The 20,523-nt window shown below is 42.8% G+C and overlaps 1 protein-coding gene across 1 annotated transcript in view; it reads left to right on the top strand.

Moving 5' to 3' along the window:
* The window catches only part of LOC308094548 (receptor-type tyrosine-protein phosphatase U-like), a 166,384-nt gene extending 149,193 nt beyond the window's left edge, over nt 1-17,191 (top strand). The window contains exons 23-30 of the mRNA XM_080441272.1: nt 820-974; nt 1,499-1,634; nt 2,468-2,617; nt 5,568-5,882; nt 8,044-8,169; nt 12,867-13,024; nt 13,539-13,674; nt 14,892-17,191. Of these exons, the coding sequence (XP_080297398.1) occupies nt 820-974; nt 1,499-1,634; nt 2,468-2,617; nt 5,568-5,882; nt 8,044-8,169; nt 12,867-13,024; nt 13,539-13,674; nt 14,892-14,954 (1,239 nt within the window). The 3' untranslated portion in view covers nt 14,955-17,191. The remainder of the gene's footprint in view (nt 1-819; nt 975-1,498; nt 1,635-2,467; nt 2,618-5,567; nt 5,883-8,043; nt 8,170-12,866; nt 13,025-13,538; nt 13,675-14,891) is intronic.
* Nucleotides 17,192-20,523: the final 3,332 nt, after the last annotated feature.

The following is a 20,523-nucleotide window of genomic DNA, read 5'->3' as shown; positions in this document are numbered from 1 at the left end:
ACATCCAAATACACATCATACAAACCACTACAGCTGTACCCATGTTACACAGTAGCTGTGAGTAACAGATGAGCGTAAGGCTCCAGTTGTAGTTAGTGACCATGATTGGGAGACACACAAAAACACCACACAAAAAATGAAATAAAGAAAATCGTGCATACACACAAATCTCTAAAATATCAAAAGGAATTAACACAAGGCCAGCTATAATGCAAATAAATAAGCAGTCTTTAAGCATGACACCCACACCCCTTTACACCTCCAAAACAACACAGCATGCAAACAGCTCAACTCAAACAACTGCCGGTATTTCCATTATGTACATGTAGAGTAAATACTGTGTCAGTCTCCGATATGTGCTCGCTTTTCCGGCAAATCCAACTTGGTGCCATTAAAGGGGTAGTTCACCCCCAAAATGCCCTTTTTTCTATCGATTAGTCACCCCATAGAGACTTGAATTCATGGATATTTTTTTTGTTTTTGTCACATTCCTAAGCCAATAATTTCATGACCGGCAGCGGTTCCGGTAGGAGACACAAAGAGTCTCCTTTGTGTCTCCTACCGGAACCGCTGCCTACCGGTCCGCTGGTCATATATTATTGGCTTAAGAATGCGACAAAAATGCGACAAAAACAAAAAAATTAAGTCTCCATAGGGTGACTAGTCTGAACTTATTGGGTGAACTATCCCTTTAACAGCATTTTCTGTTTGTGGCGTTCTTCCAGGAAACGCCAGGTTTATAATTTATTGTTGGGTGTATAATTTGTCAGGCCGTCCTCATGATAGCATCTCAGTGAGACACTATAATTGTTTGTGTAGAGAGGCTACCCTGCCAAACACGAGGTGTGCCAGTTCCATTTCACCTCCTGGCCGGAGCACGGCGTTCCCTACCACGCCACGGGACTGCTGGCCTTCCTGCGGCGCGTTAAGAGCTCCATGCCCCCCGACGCCGGACCTGTGGTGGTGCACTGCAGGTACCTGACCACACACACACACACACACCCTGTCTCTCTGGTACCTGACCACACACACACACACTCCCACCCTGTCTCTCTGGGGGGCTTGTTGACCATACTGGTCCCCGTTTCATTATGTTATTGGGAAAGTTGTAATGTAGTTATAGTTATTGTAGTGCAGCGGTTCTAAACATTTTCATGTCAAAGACGCCCAAATTGATGTATTTGGCTGCGGTCCCCCTTCTAAAATAGTTTGTGCCAGGGACCTTGATAAGAGAAGAATTGTGATTTTGCAAGCTGTGAGTTTAATAGAACTGCTTTTTTCGAATAGCCAAAGTATGAAATAGGGTTAAATTATTTTGATGCTACATTAACTAACAGACCCCACTTTGAGAACCACTGTTTATTTTTTAAATCATAGATAAATCTGCCCCCCTCCCCCTCGTGCCAGGGCTTTCCAAACGTAGCCATTGTAGTGTGGCTGAATGTAAGAGGTGACCAGCACTCGATGGAATCATGTCAACGTTTTGTGTTCTCTCCAGCATGGGGGCGGGACGGACAGGCTGCTACATCGTTCTGGACGTCATGCTGGACATGGCTGAATGTGAAGGCGTGGTGGACATCTACAACTGTGTCAAAACCCTCTGTTCCCGACGCATCAACATGATCCAGACAGAGGTCAGTGTCCACTACCATAGACTGTATATTTACACAGAGTTTAACTTTAAACTTTAAAGTGAAACTAAATTAAGTACCTTACACCCGCAAAGTGCCCTTTGGCCTGAGGGTGGTGCTAGAGGAAAGGTCATGGGGTATTCAAATGGTTAGGGTTTGTCCTCCAGGCAGCATGAATGTGTTCAGCAGGTTTCATGTAAAAAGTCTTAGACAGACTGACTGATCCTTAGAGCCCCGCCACTACAGATATAAAAAATACATCAAGAATCAAATACTGACACAGGTCCAAGCAGCGGAAAGCAAGAATGTAATTTGTGGATAGCCAGTCATTATGTCATAAACAAAAGTTTGAGGGTCAATTTTGGCTTGATAATGATGTACCGTGAATGTTCTGACCATTTTCCAAAGCATACTGTTATTCTTTACTTTTACACTTTTTTGGGAAATATAGCCAATTTGACATTGAGGTGCCCAGACTTCTCAGGTGCCCACTCTGTATCCACCCAGGTGGAGCCAGGGATCAAATTAGTTGGAGTTCAACTACAGAGCTAGCCTTCCTCTCCAGCTTGTTAAGTTTGTTGGCATCCCTTGTGTTGATGTTATCCCCCTGACCCCCCCCACGATAGAGAAGAGGATGGTGTCTAGTAGTACAGACTGGTAGAACATCTGCAGCATACTGTTGAACACATTGAAGGACCTGATCCTCCCCAGGAAGAACAGCTTGCTCTGTGCCTTCCTGTAGAGGGCCTGTTGGAGAAAAAGTTGGAAAAGGTGCTATTCACAAGTGGGTAATTAAAAATAATTATATTCATAAGTTTATGAATGTGTGCTTTTAGGAGCAGTATGTGTTCATCCACGATGCCATCCTGGAGGCGTGTCTGTGTGGAGAGACGGCCATCCCCATTAATGACTTTGCTCTGACCTATAAAGACATGCTGAAGGTGGATTCACAGAGCAACACCACACAGCTCAGAGAAGAGTTCCAGGTAACACGCACGCACGCACGCACGCACGCACGCACGCATGCACGCACGCACGCACGCACACAAAGACACACGTTTGACTTGTGGGGACATTTAAGGCCATTTAACATTAGCAAACCTATCATTAACGATCTGGTCAAGACTAGGGCAATATGCCTATTAGATTATGAGATATCTTGTGTGCAAGGTTGACACTTTGGATTTAAGGTGGTGCTACAGGCAATACCATGGGGTCACTTAAATAGGGTTCATCCGCTGCACACAGCAATTATACAAATCAAGTTTCATAGCAATCCACCTGTTATATTTAAAGGTCTATTGTGTGCAAGTTTACATTGTGGCCTAATGGTGGCACTAGAGGAAAGACCATCGGGCCTCCTTATGTGTATGCCTCTGTATGCTCCCTTTAGCTGTCTTCTGCACCAGCACAGCAGTCAGAAAATAAACAACAGTCTACTGTAGCACTCATCTCATCTGTGTTTCATTGCATATAAATATATTACAGGCTGCACCACAGCTGTTTATTATTTTAACTGCATCACACCGAACTGACTTATACGAGGGACGTAGGCTACCAAAACACACGCATACGCACGGCGCACGCACACAAACCAGGAGTCCGGACTGTGCTCCGTCATTCCATTCACTGTCTTCTCCTCTCTCTCTGGTCTGTGCCTCCCGTCAACGCTCGAAAATAGAACCTGAGCTTTTGACGCGTCCAATTGACCACGGTGTGGCTGCAGCCGTTGTAAACAATAGGTGTGTTTGATGACGGGAGCGTCTGACACGTGACAGGGGCTTAACCCTTTCAGACCGCGAACCCATCTGTGTCGTTTTTAGATGTCTTTGTCTATTCAAAAAATAGAAGATCACAAGCTTGTTTTTTTTTTGTTTTTTTTATCGTGAAAATGTGTGCAAATCTTTGAATATCTGTTTGTCAGTAGCGAACATTTTGAACTGTTACAACTTCTGGGGGGTCCCTGGAACAAAATATTTTGAGATGGGGGTCCGCGGCCAAAATTCATATAATTTTGGGGGTCCTTGACATGAAAAAGTTTGAGAACCACTGATTATAGCACTTTTTTTAAACTAGGATTTAGAAGACATTTGTAGAATCCCCCAGAAGCAAAGATTTGAGTTACAAATGTTTGCTTTGAAAATACATATATATTCAAAGATTTGCTCAAATTTTCAAGTTTTTTCCAAAATAGCAGATCTACAAGCTCATTTTCATGTTTTTTCCAAAATAGCAGATCTACAAGCTCATAGCGCGGTATATCTGCTATTTTTGACTAGCCAAAGAAATCTTAAAATGACACAGATGCGTTCTCTGTCTTAATGGGTTAACAGCAACCGCACGCACGCACAATCACATTTCCAGCAGCCTCTCTCTCTCTCTCTCATGCACACATTCAAACTTCCATCTAACATCCACAACTGTTCATACTGGTGCCTCTACACTCGGAGCAGATAATCCATGTTGTTGTCAGTTTGACCTTTCCATTCATTTTAGATTGATGTTCTATTATTTAGGTGCTGCCTCGTCTGGTTAGATGTAGCCTGTATGTTTTGCATTTTAATATCGTCGATGATTGGTGACCTTTGGACAGCACAATTACAAATTCTCATTTTCACAGGCAGTCTAATTAACTTCTTTTAGTTCTGTCCACATGCCAGCTCCGACTAAATAGCCTCATAATTGCAGTGCGTAGCCGCTAGACACAATATAGCAGCTAGCAGCCGCTGTGTTCTATTCATTTAGTTTAAACCAATGGGGAGCCATTGACAATATGAAGCAAGTTAGATAATCACTTCAATTTCCCCCCATTTCAATTTCCAAAGTATCATAATATGCTTATTCATAATGTATGAGATGGTGTTTTTTATCCATTAACACCCTGAAAGGTTCTGGAGTGATAGGAACTGTATTTTAAAGTTTCCCCAGATATGTATCCTTGTAATAAATATAGCAGCTGGGAAGTTTGATCCAATAGTGTTACATCTTTTTTATTTCATTTGTCCTTTGTTATTTCCTTTGTTCTTATCGGTCTTTGATATCACTTTCTTCTTTTTTATCAGATACATTTTCTCGCTCTCTCCAGTTATCAGTTCATCTCAGTTGTAATCAACACCCCTGCAGAAATACACACACAAAGATATATGCGTGTGCGACACACACACACACACACACACACACACACACACACACACACACACACACACACACACACACACACACACACACACACACACACACACACACACACACACACACACACACACACACACACACACACACACTTTCTGACAGACTAATGCTTTTCATTCTCCATTTTTTAAAATTAGGGTAAGGGTTATTAATTCCATTATAATTTTGATGTCCTTTATATTCCTGGTTGCGTTGGCTAACAGCATCCTCCCAGTAAACTGAGGGATGCTGTTAAAAGTGGAGAGACTATACGGCAGTGAAACTTGCACCAAATTCCAAATTGTCACACTTCGTCACACGACTTCCGGTGCTCGAGTGAGAAAAGAACTTGCGTTTGTAAGTATAATGCGGCAATCACACTGGCAGCCGCAAAGCGACAGGCTGCAATCTATTTTCAATTGGAAGCCAGTGACATGAAGATACAAACTGACAAAGCTGACAAAGACAACGTTTTTTTCAGCTATCCAATTATGCAGTGAAGTGTCATATATTTTTGTTTTGCAATTTACACTCTACTTCTCTCCCCACACAATTCCTGCTTGTAATGGGGGGGGGGAGAATTATCAGCCAAGTTCCCCTTTTTTTTTTTTCCCGAGTCATTATATTTTCCTTTATATTTCCGATACATTTTTTATTCCAGATTTTTATTCAGAGTACTTCCTTGATACTTTTACTTAAGTAAAACATTTGAGTACTTTTTCCACCACTGATACTAACCTTGGTCTCTCTGTGTGCGTGCGTCAGACGCTGAACTCGGTGACTCCTCACCTGGACATGGAAGAGTGCAGCGTCTCTCTGATGCCCAGGAACCGCGAGAAGAACCGCAGCATGGACGTTCTGCCGCCCGACCGCTCGCTGGCCTTTCTGGTCTCCCCCGAGGGCGAAGGCAACGACTACATCAACGCCGCGCTCGCCGACAGCTTCCACCGAGCTGCCGCCTTCGTGGTGACGCCCCACCCCCTGCCAGGGACCACCACAGACTTCTGGAGGCTGGTGTTCGACTACGGCTGCACCTCGGTGGTCATGTTGAACCAGCTCAACCAGTCCAACTCTGCCTGGGTGAGACACAAACACACCACTGCTTCTCTATCGGGGGTCCTTGGGGGGGGTTCCATAGTTCAACTTCACCATTATTACATTTGCAAGTAAATGTAAATACAATTAGATAACTTATAAGCAGTGACGTCCCCAGGAATTACAGTTAGGGCAGGCGAGAAATATGTTTTGCACCCCCACTATTACCCCCCAAAAAAAGCAATTTCAACTCAATCGAAAACCGGCGAAAGTGGACGTTTTCAAGTTTTGGCCATTATCTCTGGAACGGAAGGTCCAATCTGCTCAGTTCAAAGCTTGTTGGATGGCTGACTTTGAGGGCATTAAACACGCAATGACACCTTTTCGTGTTATTTGGGTTTTCTAGGGGAGGGGAGATCTTAGTTGGGCAGGCGACCGCCTTCTACAGTGGGCACGCCTCTGCTTATAAGGGGCCATGTCTACAGAAAGACATTTTCTTTTATTTTTGGCTGCCAGTGCTTTTCTGTCATGCATTTTGCATGTTAAATGTTATAACGCTGGTGTATTCCTCTTCCCAGCGTTGAAATGTGAAACGTCACGTGTTCACATTCTTATCGTTTGTTCATGTCTTGTTCTGTTCTCACATGTTCCTGTTTCATCTCTGTCACTGTGTCATGTTGGATTTCTTATCACTATTCACCATCTTAATCTCTCTCTCTCTCTCTCCCCCTCTCCCTCTCCCTCTCTCTCTCTCTCTCTCTCTCTCTCTCTCTCTCTCTCTCATATTCACTTCACTGGATTAACGGGTCGTCCTTGCTTGACCCCATCGGGCCACCCCCCCCCCCCCCCCGACGAGACCGCCCGTCTCCTGTCTGTGCATATAAATATTTATCTGTCCCCCTGCCCAGTGTCACCTGTTAATACCGTTCCATCACTGTGACAAGACATTATCAACTCCTCTGGGGGGGCTCCCCCTCCCCTCTCCACCTTTCCTCACTGTCACCGCTAACATCATTAGCATGTCAACGCCATCGCTCCCCTGTGAGTCCGTCCCATTGGCTGGCCAGGAGCAGAGCCCAGAGTCTTTTTTAGGTTTCTTTGGGCTATTCAAAAATAGCAGATCTACAAGCTCCTCGGTGCCGCGCTGCGAGCTTGTATATCTGCTATTTTTTTTAATCATGAAAAATGTGTGCAAATCTTTGAATATATATATATATATATATATATATATATATATATATATATATATATATATATATATATATATATATATATATATATATATATATATATATATATATATATATATATCTTTGCTTCGGGGGTATTCAACCAAATGTCTTCTAAATCCTAGTTTCTTTTATGTTTAATATGTTGCTATAATATCAGTGGTTCTCAAACATTTTTCATATCAAGGACCACCCAAAATGTTGTTCCAGGGACCCCCCAGAAGCAAATATTTGAGTTCAAAAGTATATATACACTCTAAAGATTTGCACACATTTTCATGATTTAAAAAAGAAAATAGCAGATATACAAGCTCTTAGCGCTAAGAGCTTGTATATCTGCCATGTTTTAATAGCCAAGGTATAAAATAATGATTAAAGTGGTTACGCAGATGCGTTCCCGGCTTTAATGGGTTAACGGAGTCCGTGGTCTTCAAACAGCTATTTTTCACCTTTTTTGTTTAGCCAAAAGAACACACTTGGTTGAAAACACACAGACTACTCAGAAACCACATTTTTGTGTGATAACTCTTCCTCATTGCTGCCGGTCCCTCCTTGCTTTTTTTTTGTGCTGATTTTTGCCTCCTTGGGACTTTCCACTTTTTTGTGGCACTTTCTTACTTTCCACCACTGGCACGACCCCTGACTAACTGTTTCCATCGCCTTCGAGCCACGGGCCAAGGTTCCCCAACCGCATTCATTTATAATGAGCTAATGCTAATGATTTAAGCTGTTGAATAATTCAAAAGGAGGAGGGGGGGGGGGGCTTAAGTGAGTGATTGTTGTTTTGTTCATTTTATTCATGGCTCCATTTGAAAGTAATCACTGTCATTTAGGCTAATTGTCACTGTTGTCAATACTCAGGTGTGTTGTTACTTTGCCTCATGGCAGGCTGTGACATCATGATTTCTCTAATGACCGTTCTCTGTTTCTTTCTGTCTGTCTCTCTGTCTGTATCTCTCTCTCTCTCTCTCTCTCAGCCATGTCTTCAGTACTGGCCTGAACCAGGTCTCCAGCAGTTTGGACCGATGACGGTGGAGCTTCTGTCCAGAACGGCCGACGATGACGTCATCATCCGCCTGTTCCGCGTTCAGAACATCACACGGGTAAGCCCCGCCCCATGCTGAACACGTTGATTCACCTGTGTTCAATATATTTCCTTCTAATACGGAAACCGAAACCACCACATCTATAATATACAGTTGTTGCATTAACATCTATATACATTATTTGTTGAATCTGCAGTATAATACTGAATGTGAAATCATGCTAGAGAGAGAGAGATAGTTAGACCTCTATAATTCTTTTGCGTAAAACATTGGTTCTTTGTGTCCCCTCCTTCTTCTTCATACCTTTGTTGGTTTTTATCAGTTATCATCGGTGATGGTGTCCTTGCACAGTAAATAATGATGTTGACTTCAGAATGAATCGGGTTGATTTAATGGTGGCCATAGATAGTATGTTCCTACGAGGCCGTTGCTTGCCCGTGAACTGCCAAGACGGTGTGCGGACTGTTTTCTTTGGTTCATGTTTATTCAGTTGGATCCAGCACCCGTTGCAATTCTTGGATGTGCGTGCACCACCTAACCGCTTTGCCCGTGAACTGCATCATGGGAATTGTAGGAACTAGGCATGTAACAATGTTCGTAAATCGATTCAAATCGATTAAAACTGGTGACAATTTTAATCTATTTAATAAAAATGAATCGCAGCATAGGGCTTGTAAAAAAAGAGAGAAGAAAATACGGGATTTTTGGAAGAGAATTGATCAAAAATGTATTGAAAAGAGGGTAAGAGAAAAGTATTTTGCACCTAGTATCGTGACTCGAATCGTATCGTGAGTTGTTTGAATCGTTACATGCCTAGTAGGAACACAGAGTGGCTGGAATACACAGGAAGATGTATTCTCTGTCAATAATAAAGCATTTTATTTGTGTTGAACTTTTTCTAAACAACGTTACAAGAGTGTTTTACAGGGAACAGGGTGAAATTAAACACAAGCAGCAAGACGTAGATAAAGAATACAGCTACTTATAAGATGCCATAAAAGAGATTAAGACTTCAGAAGTACCAGAGAGGAAATAAAAGAAGATTAAAAGATTATGACATAAAATAGATGTAGGAAGGAGTAGAGTATAAAAGAAATACAAAACAGTATTAAAACAATAAACCGATAAAATAAGGTGAAAAGATTATAGAAATGGTTGTCTCATAAAAGTCAGATTTAGAAGATGGTTCTGTGTGAGGTTCTCAAGCGGCGTGTTCCATAGCTGAGGAGTCCAGTTTCCTTTAGTTTTTGAGCGGTTATGACAGTCCTATAGACTTCCCTTGTGAATGAACGATGATGTTCTCACAACTTGGGATCGTTTTTATTTAATATAACTGCTACCACCATATTTAAAATAAAGGGAAGGTCATTGTTTGTTAACACATTGAGTTCCAAAAAACTACTATAACCGTTTTGTAGAATACAACCGTCGGGTGCCATAAACGGCTATAACCGTTTTTTTCCAATTTTTTATTATTTTCCCACAAGGGCCGCTCTCACGCAACTTAGGAATGATCCTAGGACCCTGTAAAATGGAATGGACGGATGTGAATCCAGTCCAAAAAACGTCACTTCCGTCCGCTCGTGGGCCTGGCCGAGTTTGTGCGGGGTATAAGCATTTTTTTAACATTAATTAATTATATATGCGCGCGTGCCGTGCGTGTGGGAGGAACTAGGGAGGGAATAGTTATAGTATACCCGCCAAAAAAATCTAGAACACACCACTGTCTACTACAGCTCTAAAAACACTGCTGTAAATGGTAAGAAACGCTGGCACTAGATGTACCCTGTTTTAAAAAACCTCTGGCACCCGATGTGCTAATAGAAACGGCTACTTTTACTGCAAACGTTTCTGCTGTAATTTGGCTGGTTTCACGTGTTAAACTTAAAGTACAGGGAATCGAAACATTGCCCTGGAATACAGGTTGAAGTGTTCAGAAGCAATGTGACTCAATTCAACATGGCAGATCACCATGAGTTGAGCTGTTTCTCATCGTGTGTAACATGTAATAAACATATAAGACAGTGGAATTGGTGCAGTGAACAAGCATACATACAGAGTGCCGCGCTATGAGCTTGTAGATCAGCTATTTTTGAAAAATCGTGAAAATGTGTGCAAATCTTTGAATATATTGTTTTAACATTTTTAACTCAAATCTTTGCTACTGGGGGTCCCTGGAACGAAATATTTTGAGATGGGGGTCCGCAGCCAAATACATATCATTTTGGGGGTCCTTGACAGGAAACGTTTGAGAACCACTGATATAGAAACATACACTTTTTTCAGAATACTGTTGGGATTTAGAAGACATTTGTAGAATCGGCTTCAGGTCTTAAAGTGTTAATTGTAATAATTATGATAATGATCAACTAAGAAGTGAAACATACATAAACAGTGTGATTGCTTCTCTTTAAACAGCTTTTTACTGTCAACCTCTCCCTCCCATGTTCCACACTGATTGATTGTGGAGACATAATTACCTCTCTTCACTCTGTTTTTAGCATCAAATCACAAATTCCGTGTAGACATTTGAACTACTGAGTGGGTTACTTTGACATGTCACCCATTCAGTGCTCTGCATTTCTATAGCTGAGAAATTTTAATTGCTTCGCAAATGGCAGGCATGTTGTTGGGTCTTTTCTTTCATATGCTAATGATATGGAGCAAATATTCTACACATTAACTCATTCTCTGCCTAGAACGTAAAAAATGTAATTATATCCAATTACCAATTCTGCCAAGAACGTAAAAAACCTAATTTATTTTTTTCAAATTTATTTTTTTGACTCCCATCAACTTCCTTGTTAACTTAAAACTTAAAAATTCTGTATCTCGGCTCCTGAGTACTTTTTTTTTTTTCAATGAAAAATCTCTGGCAGTGGGCAAACGCGGCCAGAAATTGTTCAGGCAGTGAATGAGTTAAGTAAAAAATAAGTAAAAAATCATATTTGGTGACACGCATATTTTGGGTCAAGACAATTATCCCCTACACTATTATTAGAATGTTATTGTTTGAACCCCTACATTATTATCATGGTATTGTTTTCCACATGCATACATTTCCAAGCTGAACATTGTAAATGTGAACAGGGCACAAAGGGATAAGTATAAAGTCAGTGTGGACATGATGCCCAGCACTTATGTAAGATTCAGAGATAACATCTGGTGCAGCATTTTGAGATGTAATTTCAGTGGAAAAACATCCCACCTGAGAATCATGTTACAGGAAAATATTCTGTACTGAGCATCTTTTGTGTGTGTGTGTGTGTGTGTGTGTGTGTGTGTGTGTGTGTGTGTGTGTGTGTGTGTGTGTGTGTGTGTGTGTGTGTGTGTGTGTGTGTGTGTGTGTGTGTGTGTGTGTGTGTGTGTGTGTGTGTGTGTGTGTGCGCTCGTAAGAGAGTATACGAATGTGTGTGTGACATTTTGTACATGTATAAGAGATTTTTTGTGTGTGTATAGCTGTGACAGTTCCAACGACCTTCCTTTGACCTCAGTGACCCCTGATAGACACCCACATAGCTACGCTGTCTCCTCATAGAAGCTCCTCCCACCTCACGTTAGCCTCCTGTCACCCTGTCAACGGCCTGTCGCGTATGAACAACCCCCCCCCCACGCAAGTGACTTGTTGTCACATAGACAATGAGTCAAAGTGTCAGAACCGGTCCCATCCTGCCTCTCTGCAGGACCCCCAGCAGCAGACAGAGGGCGCCACAAAGCGGGACGATGACAGTCGCTGTACCAAGCAGAAGGTACTGCGTAGGGCCGGGCCTTATGGACTAAATCACATCACATGTCAACATATTTTTCACCAAATATCTCCATAGCAATATATTATCACAATTTTGCCCAGCCCTAGTACTGCGTCCCCCTGCAGTTTAACCATGCAGCAGAGCACAGCGCCCCCTGCTGTTAACCATGCAGCAGAGCATCACTAATAAATTATCACACTGTAGAACCACAAGCTGAATGTTAAAGGAAGGGAAACAGATAAGGATTAAAGGCCCAGCTTCCTGCTTTGAAATTGACTCGAATAAGGAAGAGAGTTCAAGTGACAGTTCATATGAATGGCCTGCAGTTTCGCTGTTTTACCCCTGCTGGTGTCAGAAAGAATTTATCTCAATGCAAGCGGATGGGTTTTTAACGAACTTTAGACTTGATTTTCTTACCTTAATAAACATTGTCATAAATACTATATGCTTCCAGTCACTAGTTAGAAGTCTCCTTTCAATCATCATGATATGCGTTTTAAAATTGACGATAAAGTAGGCTATGCTCTAGGAGGGGCAGGATGATTTGATTGACAAGCTACACAACCAATAGCATTCATTCCCCGCCCCCGCTCTTGATTGACAAGCTACCCAACCAATACTGGTCTGGTTGCATTCTGCAGGATATGACGCGATATTGAAAGATGGCGGTTTGAAATTCCTGAACAATCTGCTTCATTTACGGTCTGTAGAAACCAATGGCGTCGCTTTGTCCATTATTTTTTACAGTCTATGGTTAGAACATATGTACAGTTTTTATGCATTATTTGAATAAGCAGCATTTTAAATGATCTTTTGCCTTGCCTTTAAGCTGCTTTGGACGGTGACAGGACTCCCCAGGGTGGGGCCTTGTTTGAAAGACGTGGATTAACGCGCGTGCGCGGAAAATGCATTTAATGTTTTATTTTTGTGGAAGCTGCTAGTCCACCATTTAATGAATGAAATGTGCCCCCCCTCCTCCCCCCCACACCTTGTCTCTGTGTCCAGCTTCAGGAAGGTCAGCTGGTGGTGCGTCACTTCCAGTTCCTGCGCTGGTCACCGTACCGTGACGTTCCCGACTCCAAGAAGGCCTTCCTCAGCCTGCTGGCCCAGGTGCACAACTGGCAGGAGGAATGTGGAGAGGGACGCACCATCGTCCACTGCCTGTGAGTCCATACACTGATACCACAAACACTCAATGATACCAGCACCAACCATACGGTGATACCAGCACTACAAACACAGTGATACCAGCACTACAAACACAGTGATACCAGCACTACAAACACAGTGATACCAGCACTACAAACACAGTGATACCAGCACCACCCATACAGTGATACCAGCACTACAAACACAGTGATACCAGCACCACCCATACAGTGATACCAGCACTACAAACACAGTGATACCAGCACCGACCATACAGTGATACCAGCACCACCCATACAGTGATACCAGCACCAACCATACAGTGATACCAGCACCACCCACACAGTGATACCAGCACCACAAACATAGTGATACCAGCACCATCCACACAGTGATACAAGAACGGCTTTCACTCCCAAACCGTCTGCTGACACATTCTGACAAGGCGTCGGACTCTTTAGCATTTTCATTACAATTCACTTTGAAGTGAACAGTGAGTCTATGTATGTATGTGTGTGTTGGGAACAGGAACGGAGGTGGTAGAAGTGGTACTTTCTGTGCCTGCACCATGATCCTGGAAATGATTCGCCATCACAGAGTGGTCGACTCGTTCTTCGCTGCCAAAACGCTGCGCAACTCAAAGCCAAACATGGTGGAAACCATGGTGAGTGAAAGTTTCTGTCTGAAATTATTGTCATCCTGCCGAAAACGTAATCTGTCTGCCTTTTTCTTGACGGCCCTCGGCTGTAGGTTCAGCCAGGTGTGATGTGTCACATCCACATAACCACAGTGTACTGGCTTGTTACGTGTTACATCCTGTTTCATCATCACACACACTTTATGAAATTGTCTGTGCTCTCTATAGGAGAGTGGGCTGGCCCTCTTTAGCACAGTAATTAGGCTCAGTAATTGGTATATGTTTATTCATAAGGTTCTACTGAAACAGCTACCATCTTAATATTCAGATGCCTTGTCCAGCAGACTGATTCATATTACTGGCTGGCTTCGCACACAGAACTCAATTCTATCGTCTGTGCCTCGAGGCTGTATTATACTCCAACTGAACAATAACTTTTTTTTCCCCTACTTCGGCAAGTCAATAAGAACAAAATGATATCATTCCAGAGCAAAGGAACTCTGGCAGTCCTTTGCTGACGTTCAGTTCTGCGCTTTTTGCACATCCAAGATTTTCGAACGAGCCAGACATCATGTGGGATTGGTCAAGACACTTAACCCATTTTGGGCGGGAACCCCTATTTGTAACTATACCTTTCAAGACGGGAACCCCTTTTGGGGTTCTTTTTGCTATGAACAGTATATAGCAACATACATTTTTTGTAATTTTTGAATACATATCTGAAGATCTCAGAAAACTTCGGTCATGATTTCGAAGGCGTTTTTAGAATCAGCCTCAGGTCTAAATGGGTTAATGTGCTTGTGATTTACATTGTTTTAACTTCTGCACTCTGTCGGCAATGTACCATGAACGGTTGTCTCAGGAGGTTAGGATGTATAAACCTCTACAATATCGATCTGAGGGACTACAGACACAGTCAGATAGCAATTTACTTAATGTTGCGAGATGGCACACAATTTGACCACTCTGTCACCAGAAACGACAAAATCTCCAAGACAAATTATGGCAAAGCACATCAGAGGTTGAAACAAACGACGAAGAAGATCCATGGTAAAACCACCACCACCTCCACTACTGTCTACAGTGGGCGGGGTCTAATGTTCAGAACCAGAGCGGAGTCGCATCGAGTATAAAACACGGTTCGGGAAGCCCTGACCCAGCCGGGAAAAAAAGTTATTGTTCTGTTGATGTTTGATGCAGCCTAAAAAATGTATAAATAAAATGCATTTGTGTGTGTGTTTCAGGAGCAGTATCGGTTCTGTTATGAACTGGCCCTGGAGTACCTGGACTGCCTGGAGGTCAGATAGCATTGATCCACACCACTAGAGGGTGCTACAGGGTCTAACATACAGTCTGGCTCCTTGGTCTCGCGCCTCGGGTCGGTGGGACTTGAACCCTCTGCTCCTCAGTCCTTGTACACAGCTCTGTCTGGATGTCGTCTTTTCAATGCCTGGATCAAACATGACCTCTTCATTAATGACACTGAGAACAACACGTTCACTGGACAGCCTTGTAAAACGCTACACTGATGACACCCTTCTTTACTGAAGATACCTTTATTTGCAACCTGTACGCTTTGGTGCCACTAAACACCAGCCAAACCAGAGGAACACTTGACAGGAAATTTTTCGAGTGGCCGTTGTCGCGGTGAGCTGACCGCCTGCTTCCGCCCCGTAGTGGAGTAACAACATCCTGTGACCTCGACACTGTACTTAATGGAGTAGTTACACTGTAACAATGGTTGTCGTGATGTTAAGTGTTTGTTATAATACTTACACCTCCATTTTGGAAATCCCATGACCATTTCCATAACCAGAGTATTACACGCACTCAGTGAGTGAGACAGGTGTGTATTGCGTGTTTTGTTGCAGAGGAGACGCTAAACGCCTGGAAGGCAACCGTGCAACCGGACAGTCACGTGCAACCGAACAGTCTGCTATTCAAGACTCCGGCACGTTGCCACAATGACATGAATATACCTCAACGTTGACTGTGGAAGATGTGATCTCTGTCCCGCCCATAACTGGACGAGCAGTTGGAAGAGCAGGTGCGAACGCTGCTCTCAAGCCCACGGCCCGTTAAAAACACCTCCAGCCAATATTGGGGTGCCGATGGCCTAGTGGTTAAGGCACATGCCACATAATAGGCTCTCTAATGCAGCCTGACAGCGAGTCCGACGGCCTTTGCTGCGTGTCACTCCTCCGTATCTCTCTCCCTGTTTCATGTCACTCTTCACTGTACTATCCAGAAAATATCTTTTAACAGAAAAAAACACCTCCAGCCCATGCCTCCAGAGAGCCAACAGCCACCTCCCCCGCCATCGGCCAGCAGGAGGCACGTGGCCAGGTGCACGAGGAGACTCAGACTGAGGGGGTTCAGGGACTGCAGTTGGACGGTGTGCAGATCGTTGCGATCGAAGAAAGTACTCAGAGAGAAGACGAGGTCAAATGAGAGAGAGCAGCGATGGACTCGCTCGTGTTCTGTTGAACGGGACTTGTGGGGCCGCAAAACCATAAATACACAATCCACAACGATCTGCCTTAGCCTCAGACCTCAAGGGTTAGAGTAGCCATTCTTTTTTTTTGCAGGCTTGTCTTTTTCATTCCTATTTAGTTGATGTTTTTATCATAACAAAGAGGCACCGCAGCCGCGCATACTGTAAATGTTTATTAGGGGGCCAAACGCCACAGCGAGCGCTATAGCAATGGATTGAAGACAGGAGCTTATCTCATGCCCCTCCCGTTTGACCACACGCTGTTGCCGTGGAGTGTTACGCTCGTTGCTTGGCCCCCGGTATTGCTGCTTGAGACTATTATTATTTATTTTGTACATAGTTTATGAAAAGAAAACTCCTGCGGGCAATGTGAGCGTGTCGGAAGTCACTGTTTAAACTAAAGTCTCACCGACGCAGGGCTTTACTGGTGCCACAGACCACAGACCAGTTCACATCAGCTTACGGTCGCAGCCAGAGCAGTGCCAGCTGACCGGTCGATACGACCACCATCTGGAAGCTGCAGTCAGTCCTCCAGTGGTTCCCAACCTTTGGGCCGGGGCCCATTGGTGGGCCGTGAGGATATTGCATGTGGGCCCCCAAATAATTGCCAAAACACTAAGATTTTAATAATAATAATATTTGAAAAATGTAAACGAAAAATAGTAACTTAAAGTATACTACTTTAGTTCCATTTATCTAAGCCGGAGCACAATCAATCGATTGATCATTAAAGTAAACATGCTTCAGATTTCGAGATTCTCAACTGGGCCCCGATCGAGAAAAGGATTGGCAATCGCTGCCCTAAAGGACACAGAGCTGCACTTAATACTTGAGGTTATTGTCTGATAGTGTTGCACCCCCACATACAAAAAGTGATGTCCTTAAAGGGTCGTAGGTACTCACAGCTAACGTTGAAGACTTTTTCTGTGCCTCCTGCGTGCCGTTTTCACTCTGTTCTTAAAGAAGTCGAAATGAACACAGATTGTAATAGACACTCACTAATTCTCCTTGCTCGTACATTTGGTTCCAGGGTTGTTCATTTCATGGTCTGTGGCTTCATTTTTGCAAACTCTTGGAGTGTTGGCAAGGGAATGCTTTCCCTTGAAATGTTCTTTATTGTCTGAAAACGTTTTTTTTATATGTTGTTGCATCCGAGCATCACAGGTAGATGACTGACTGTGTTCAAATCAAAAGTGGGATGTGATTTATTCTGTGTCACACAGACTTTTATTTTGCACTTGCAAGCTAGTGTGTATTTATTTCTCCGTGGCCATAAAAAAAAAAAAAAAGCTTTGTTGTTCCGGTGCTCCGGTACTTGTAAACATCCATTAATTTATGGTTTGGTTTGTGACTAACATCAACAATGATGACCTGTTGTGTACTTGTACATTTTTTGTAAAGTGTTTCATTATCTTAAATTAAAAAGGAATTTAATTGGTAATGGTCATGTCAGTATTTCACCACCAGAATGCACTGGGAACTCGTCTTAATACAGGCTGGAATGGGAGAGAAGGGGTTGCAGCTGCGAGGAGAGGAACAACTTATTTTTCACTGTTTTAATCTCAGTGTCTGCATCCATAAACTGTGCTGCTGCACATGTTGCAGTCGTGGAAAGAAACTAAGTACTGTAGTTAAGTACAATCTCGAGGTAAGTTTACTGTAGTATTTTTAATACTTCTACTCCACAACATTTCAGACGCAAATATTGTACATTTTTACTCCACTACAATCATTTGACAGCTTTAGTTACTGGTTACTTTGCAGATTAAGATTATTAATAACTAATCATATTATTAATCAGCAATAATCTAAATGTTTCAAAGATAGCAGATCTAGATGCTCAGAATGTGTCGTGATGCGACACGTTTGTAGAGCGTGTAGATGTGCTATTTCAAAAGTCAAAAGTGTAAAATAGGGCTAAAGTGGTTAGTGCAGTAATTATTGTCCAATAACATGATACAGTATGTCATTCTGAAATAGGCATTCTGCATAATGAGTACTTTTTACTTTTGCTACGCTAAGTATATGTTGATGCTAATACCTTTGTAGTTTGATTTAAGTAACTTCAAAAAGATATTTTTTCACTGGTATTGTTACTTTTACTTAAATCTGAGTGCTTCCACCACTGATGTGGTGTAATCTGTAATCTCATATGTAATCTGTTATCTCATGTGGTGTAATCTGTAATCTCATATGTAATCTGTTATCTCATGTGGTGTAATCTGTAATCTCATATGTAATCTGTTATCTCATGTGGTGTAATCTGTAATGTCATGGGTCGTGTTCATGAGCGGGCTTCTCACTGATGAGGGCTCGCTGGTCATTACATTTAACTTTGTCTGTCCCCAACGCTACCTCTGTGTGTGTGTGTGTGTGTGTGTGTGTGTGTGTGTGTGTGTGTGTGTGTGTGTGTGTGTGTGTGTGTGTGTGTGTGTGTGTGTGTGTGAGGATTTGTGACATTGCAAGCATGAGTGAAGTAGGCATGTATTGACATTCCTGTAGGCAAAAGCTGTGTGTCTGCTAAATTAAGATACCGGGGGTCAGATGAGTGTGAGTGAGAAACATAGGATCTGTAAGGGGGAGAGTTCCAGTGGACAGGTGTTTTTATAGGCGTAATTGGGTTTCCTCACATGTTGTGCTAAACATAGAGATAAAATAGAACAGTTGTCAGAGTCAGAGGGCTTTGAAAACCTCCCCAGAGATTGAAAAGCTGCTGACAGAGTTGGTGACAGGGTTCGGGTTGTCACTCTGTCACATAAAACTCAGGCTGTGCTGGATTACTGTAAGCCCAGAATAGATGCATATCGTCACTGTTGGGCAGAAACCTTGTATCTCCAACTTTTTCAGTTTTTTTCGGTAATTAATGCCCTGCTTTGTCGTATGACGGTGCCGAGCAAAAGTACAGCCCAAGCTCATGACGCATCATGATGACTCTCAGTCCCTTCACATTAAGTTTCCATAAACATTACCTTTCACATCATGCAAAGCTGAGAGTGCCATTATCATGTATGATTACACAGTCCATGTTCATTGCCAAGAGCTAAGAGCCACAGAGGAAATGAACAGAGATGTGCCATCTCTCTCTAATAGATGCTTTCATATAAAAGAGTGCACTCGGTCGCGCCTGAAAGCAACTCTTCACACAAGCACTTAGTTTATAGGACGTACCTTCCCACCAAGCACTGATGCCGCGTTATTGACACATTGGTTTATACGCACACACACATCCAGTTTGGTTTATACGCGCGCACACACACACATCCAGTTTGGTTTATACGCACACACACACACATCCAGTTTGGTTTATATGCACACACACATCCAGTTTGCTGTGAGTAATCGGGAATCGACACTTTTGTGTTGCGTTTGTCTGATTGCTCTAAAACCCCCAGTTTACTTCCACTTTGGTGAGTAATATTGTAAAAGTAAGATTGTGAAGGTTTTTCTCTCTCTATCGTCGTTTCACTTATCAACCATTTTGGGTTTTTACAAATGATTATGGACTATAAGAGATTAAATAACGTGTTCCTCCAACAAGCATTTGATCCGAGCCCGACAACGAAATACTGTAACAATATTTGTCTGGCCAAGTATTCAGGTTTCTCCTGCAGAAATCTATAGCTGTGTTATTTATTATCCGTAAACATGGAAACTGGGTTTTGTTTGCAAAGATAAATGGGTAATAATCACATCCCTACAGTGCATGTAAACACAATGATGAGGGAGGGGTGGTGGGGGGGGGGCAACAGCCAAAAAAGTCTTGACAGGCTGTGGCGCAATGTGCCACCCTGTCCCCTACAGCCTAGAGTAGACTGCCATCCATATTGGCATCCGCCACAGACAGCACTGCCCTGGAGTCGGACAGGAGGTGCAACCTTCCACCTGGAGCTTGACAGAGAGAGACAGAGATAGAGAGAGGGGGCAGGAAGAAGGGGTGGGGGGGGGGGGGGGGTTGGCAGACACCCAGAGAGATAGACAGAGGTGTGAACCACATCAATCAGCGGGAGCGAAAGGGGCGTTCTTGTTTACGCACTATATATCAGGCAGTGGTGGAAAAAGTACTTGATTTTCTTACTTAAGTAAAAGTATCAATACCATCATGTAGAAATACTCTGTTAATCAAAGAGTCCGTTAATCAAAATGTACTTGCGTAAAAAAAAGTATTGGCATCAAAATATACTTAGAGTACCAAAAGTAAAAGTTATTATGCCGAATGTCCCTATGTAACATCAAATAATATCGTATTAAAATATTTTGAAAATAGCAAATCTACATGCTCACATTGCGACACGTTGTGAGCTTGTAGATCGGCAATTTTCAAATAGCCAAAGCTTAAATAGGGCTGAAGTGGTTAATGTATGTTTTGTAATGATAATTCAAAT

Source organism: Gymnoscopelus braueri, assembly GCF_963280865.1.
Source record: "Gymnoscopelus braueri genome assembly, chromosome: 11".
Classification (NCBI taxonomy): Eukaryota; Metazoa; Chordata; class Actinopteri; order Myctophiformes; family Myctophidae; genus Gymnoscopelus; species Gymnoscopelus braueri.
The sequence above is the reverse complement of the archived record's forward strand: the minus strand, read 5'-3'. Positions and strand labels throughout refer to the sequence as shown.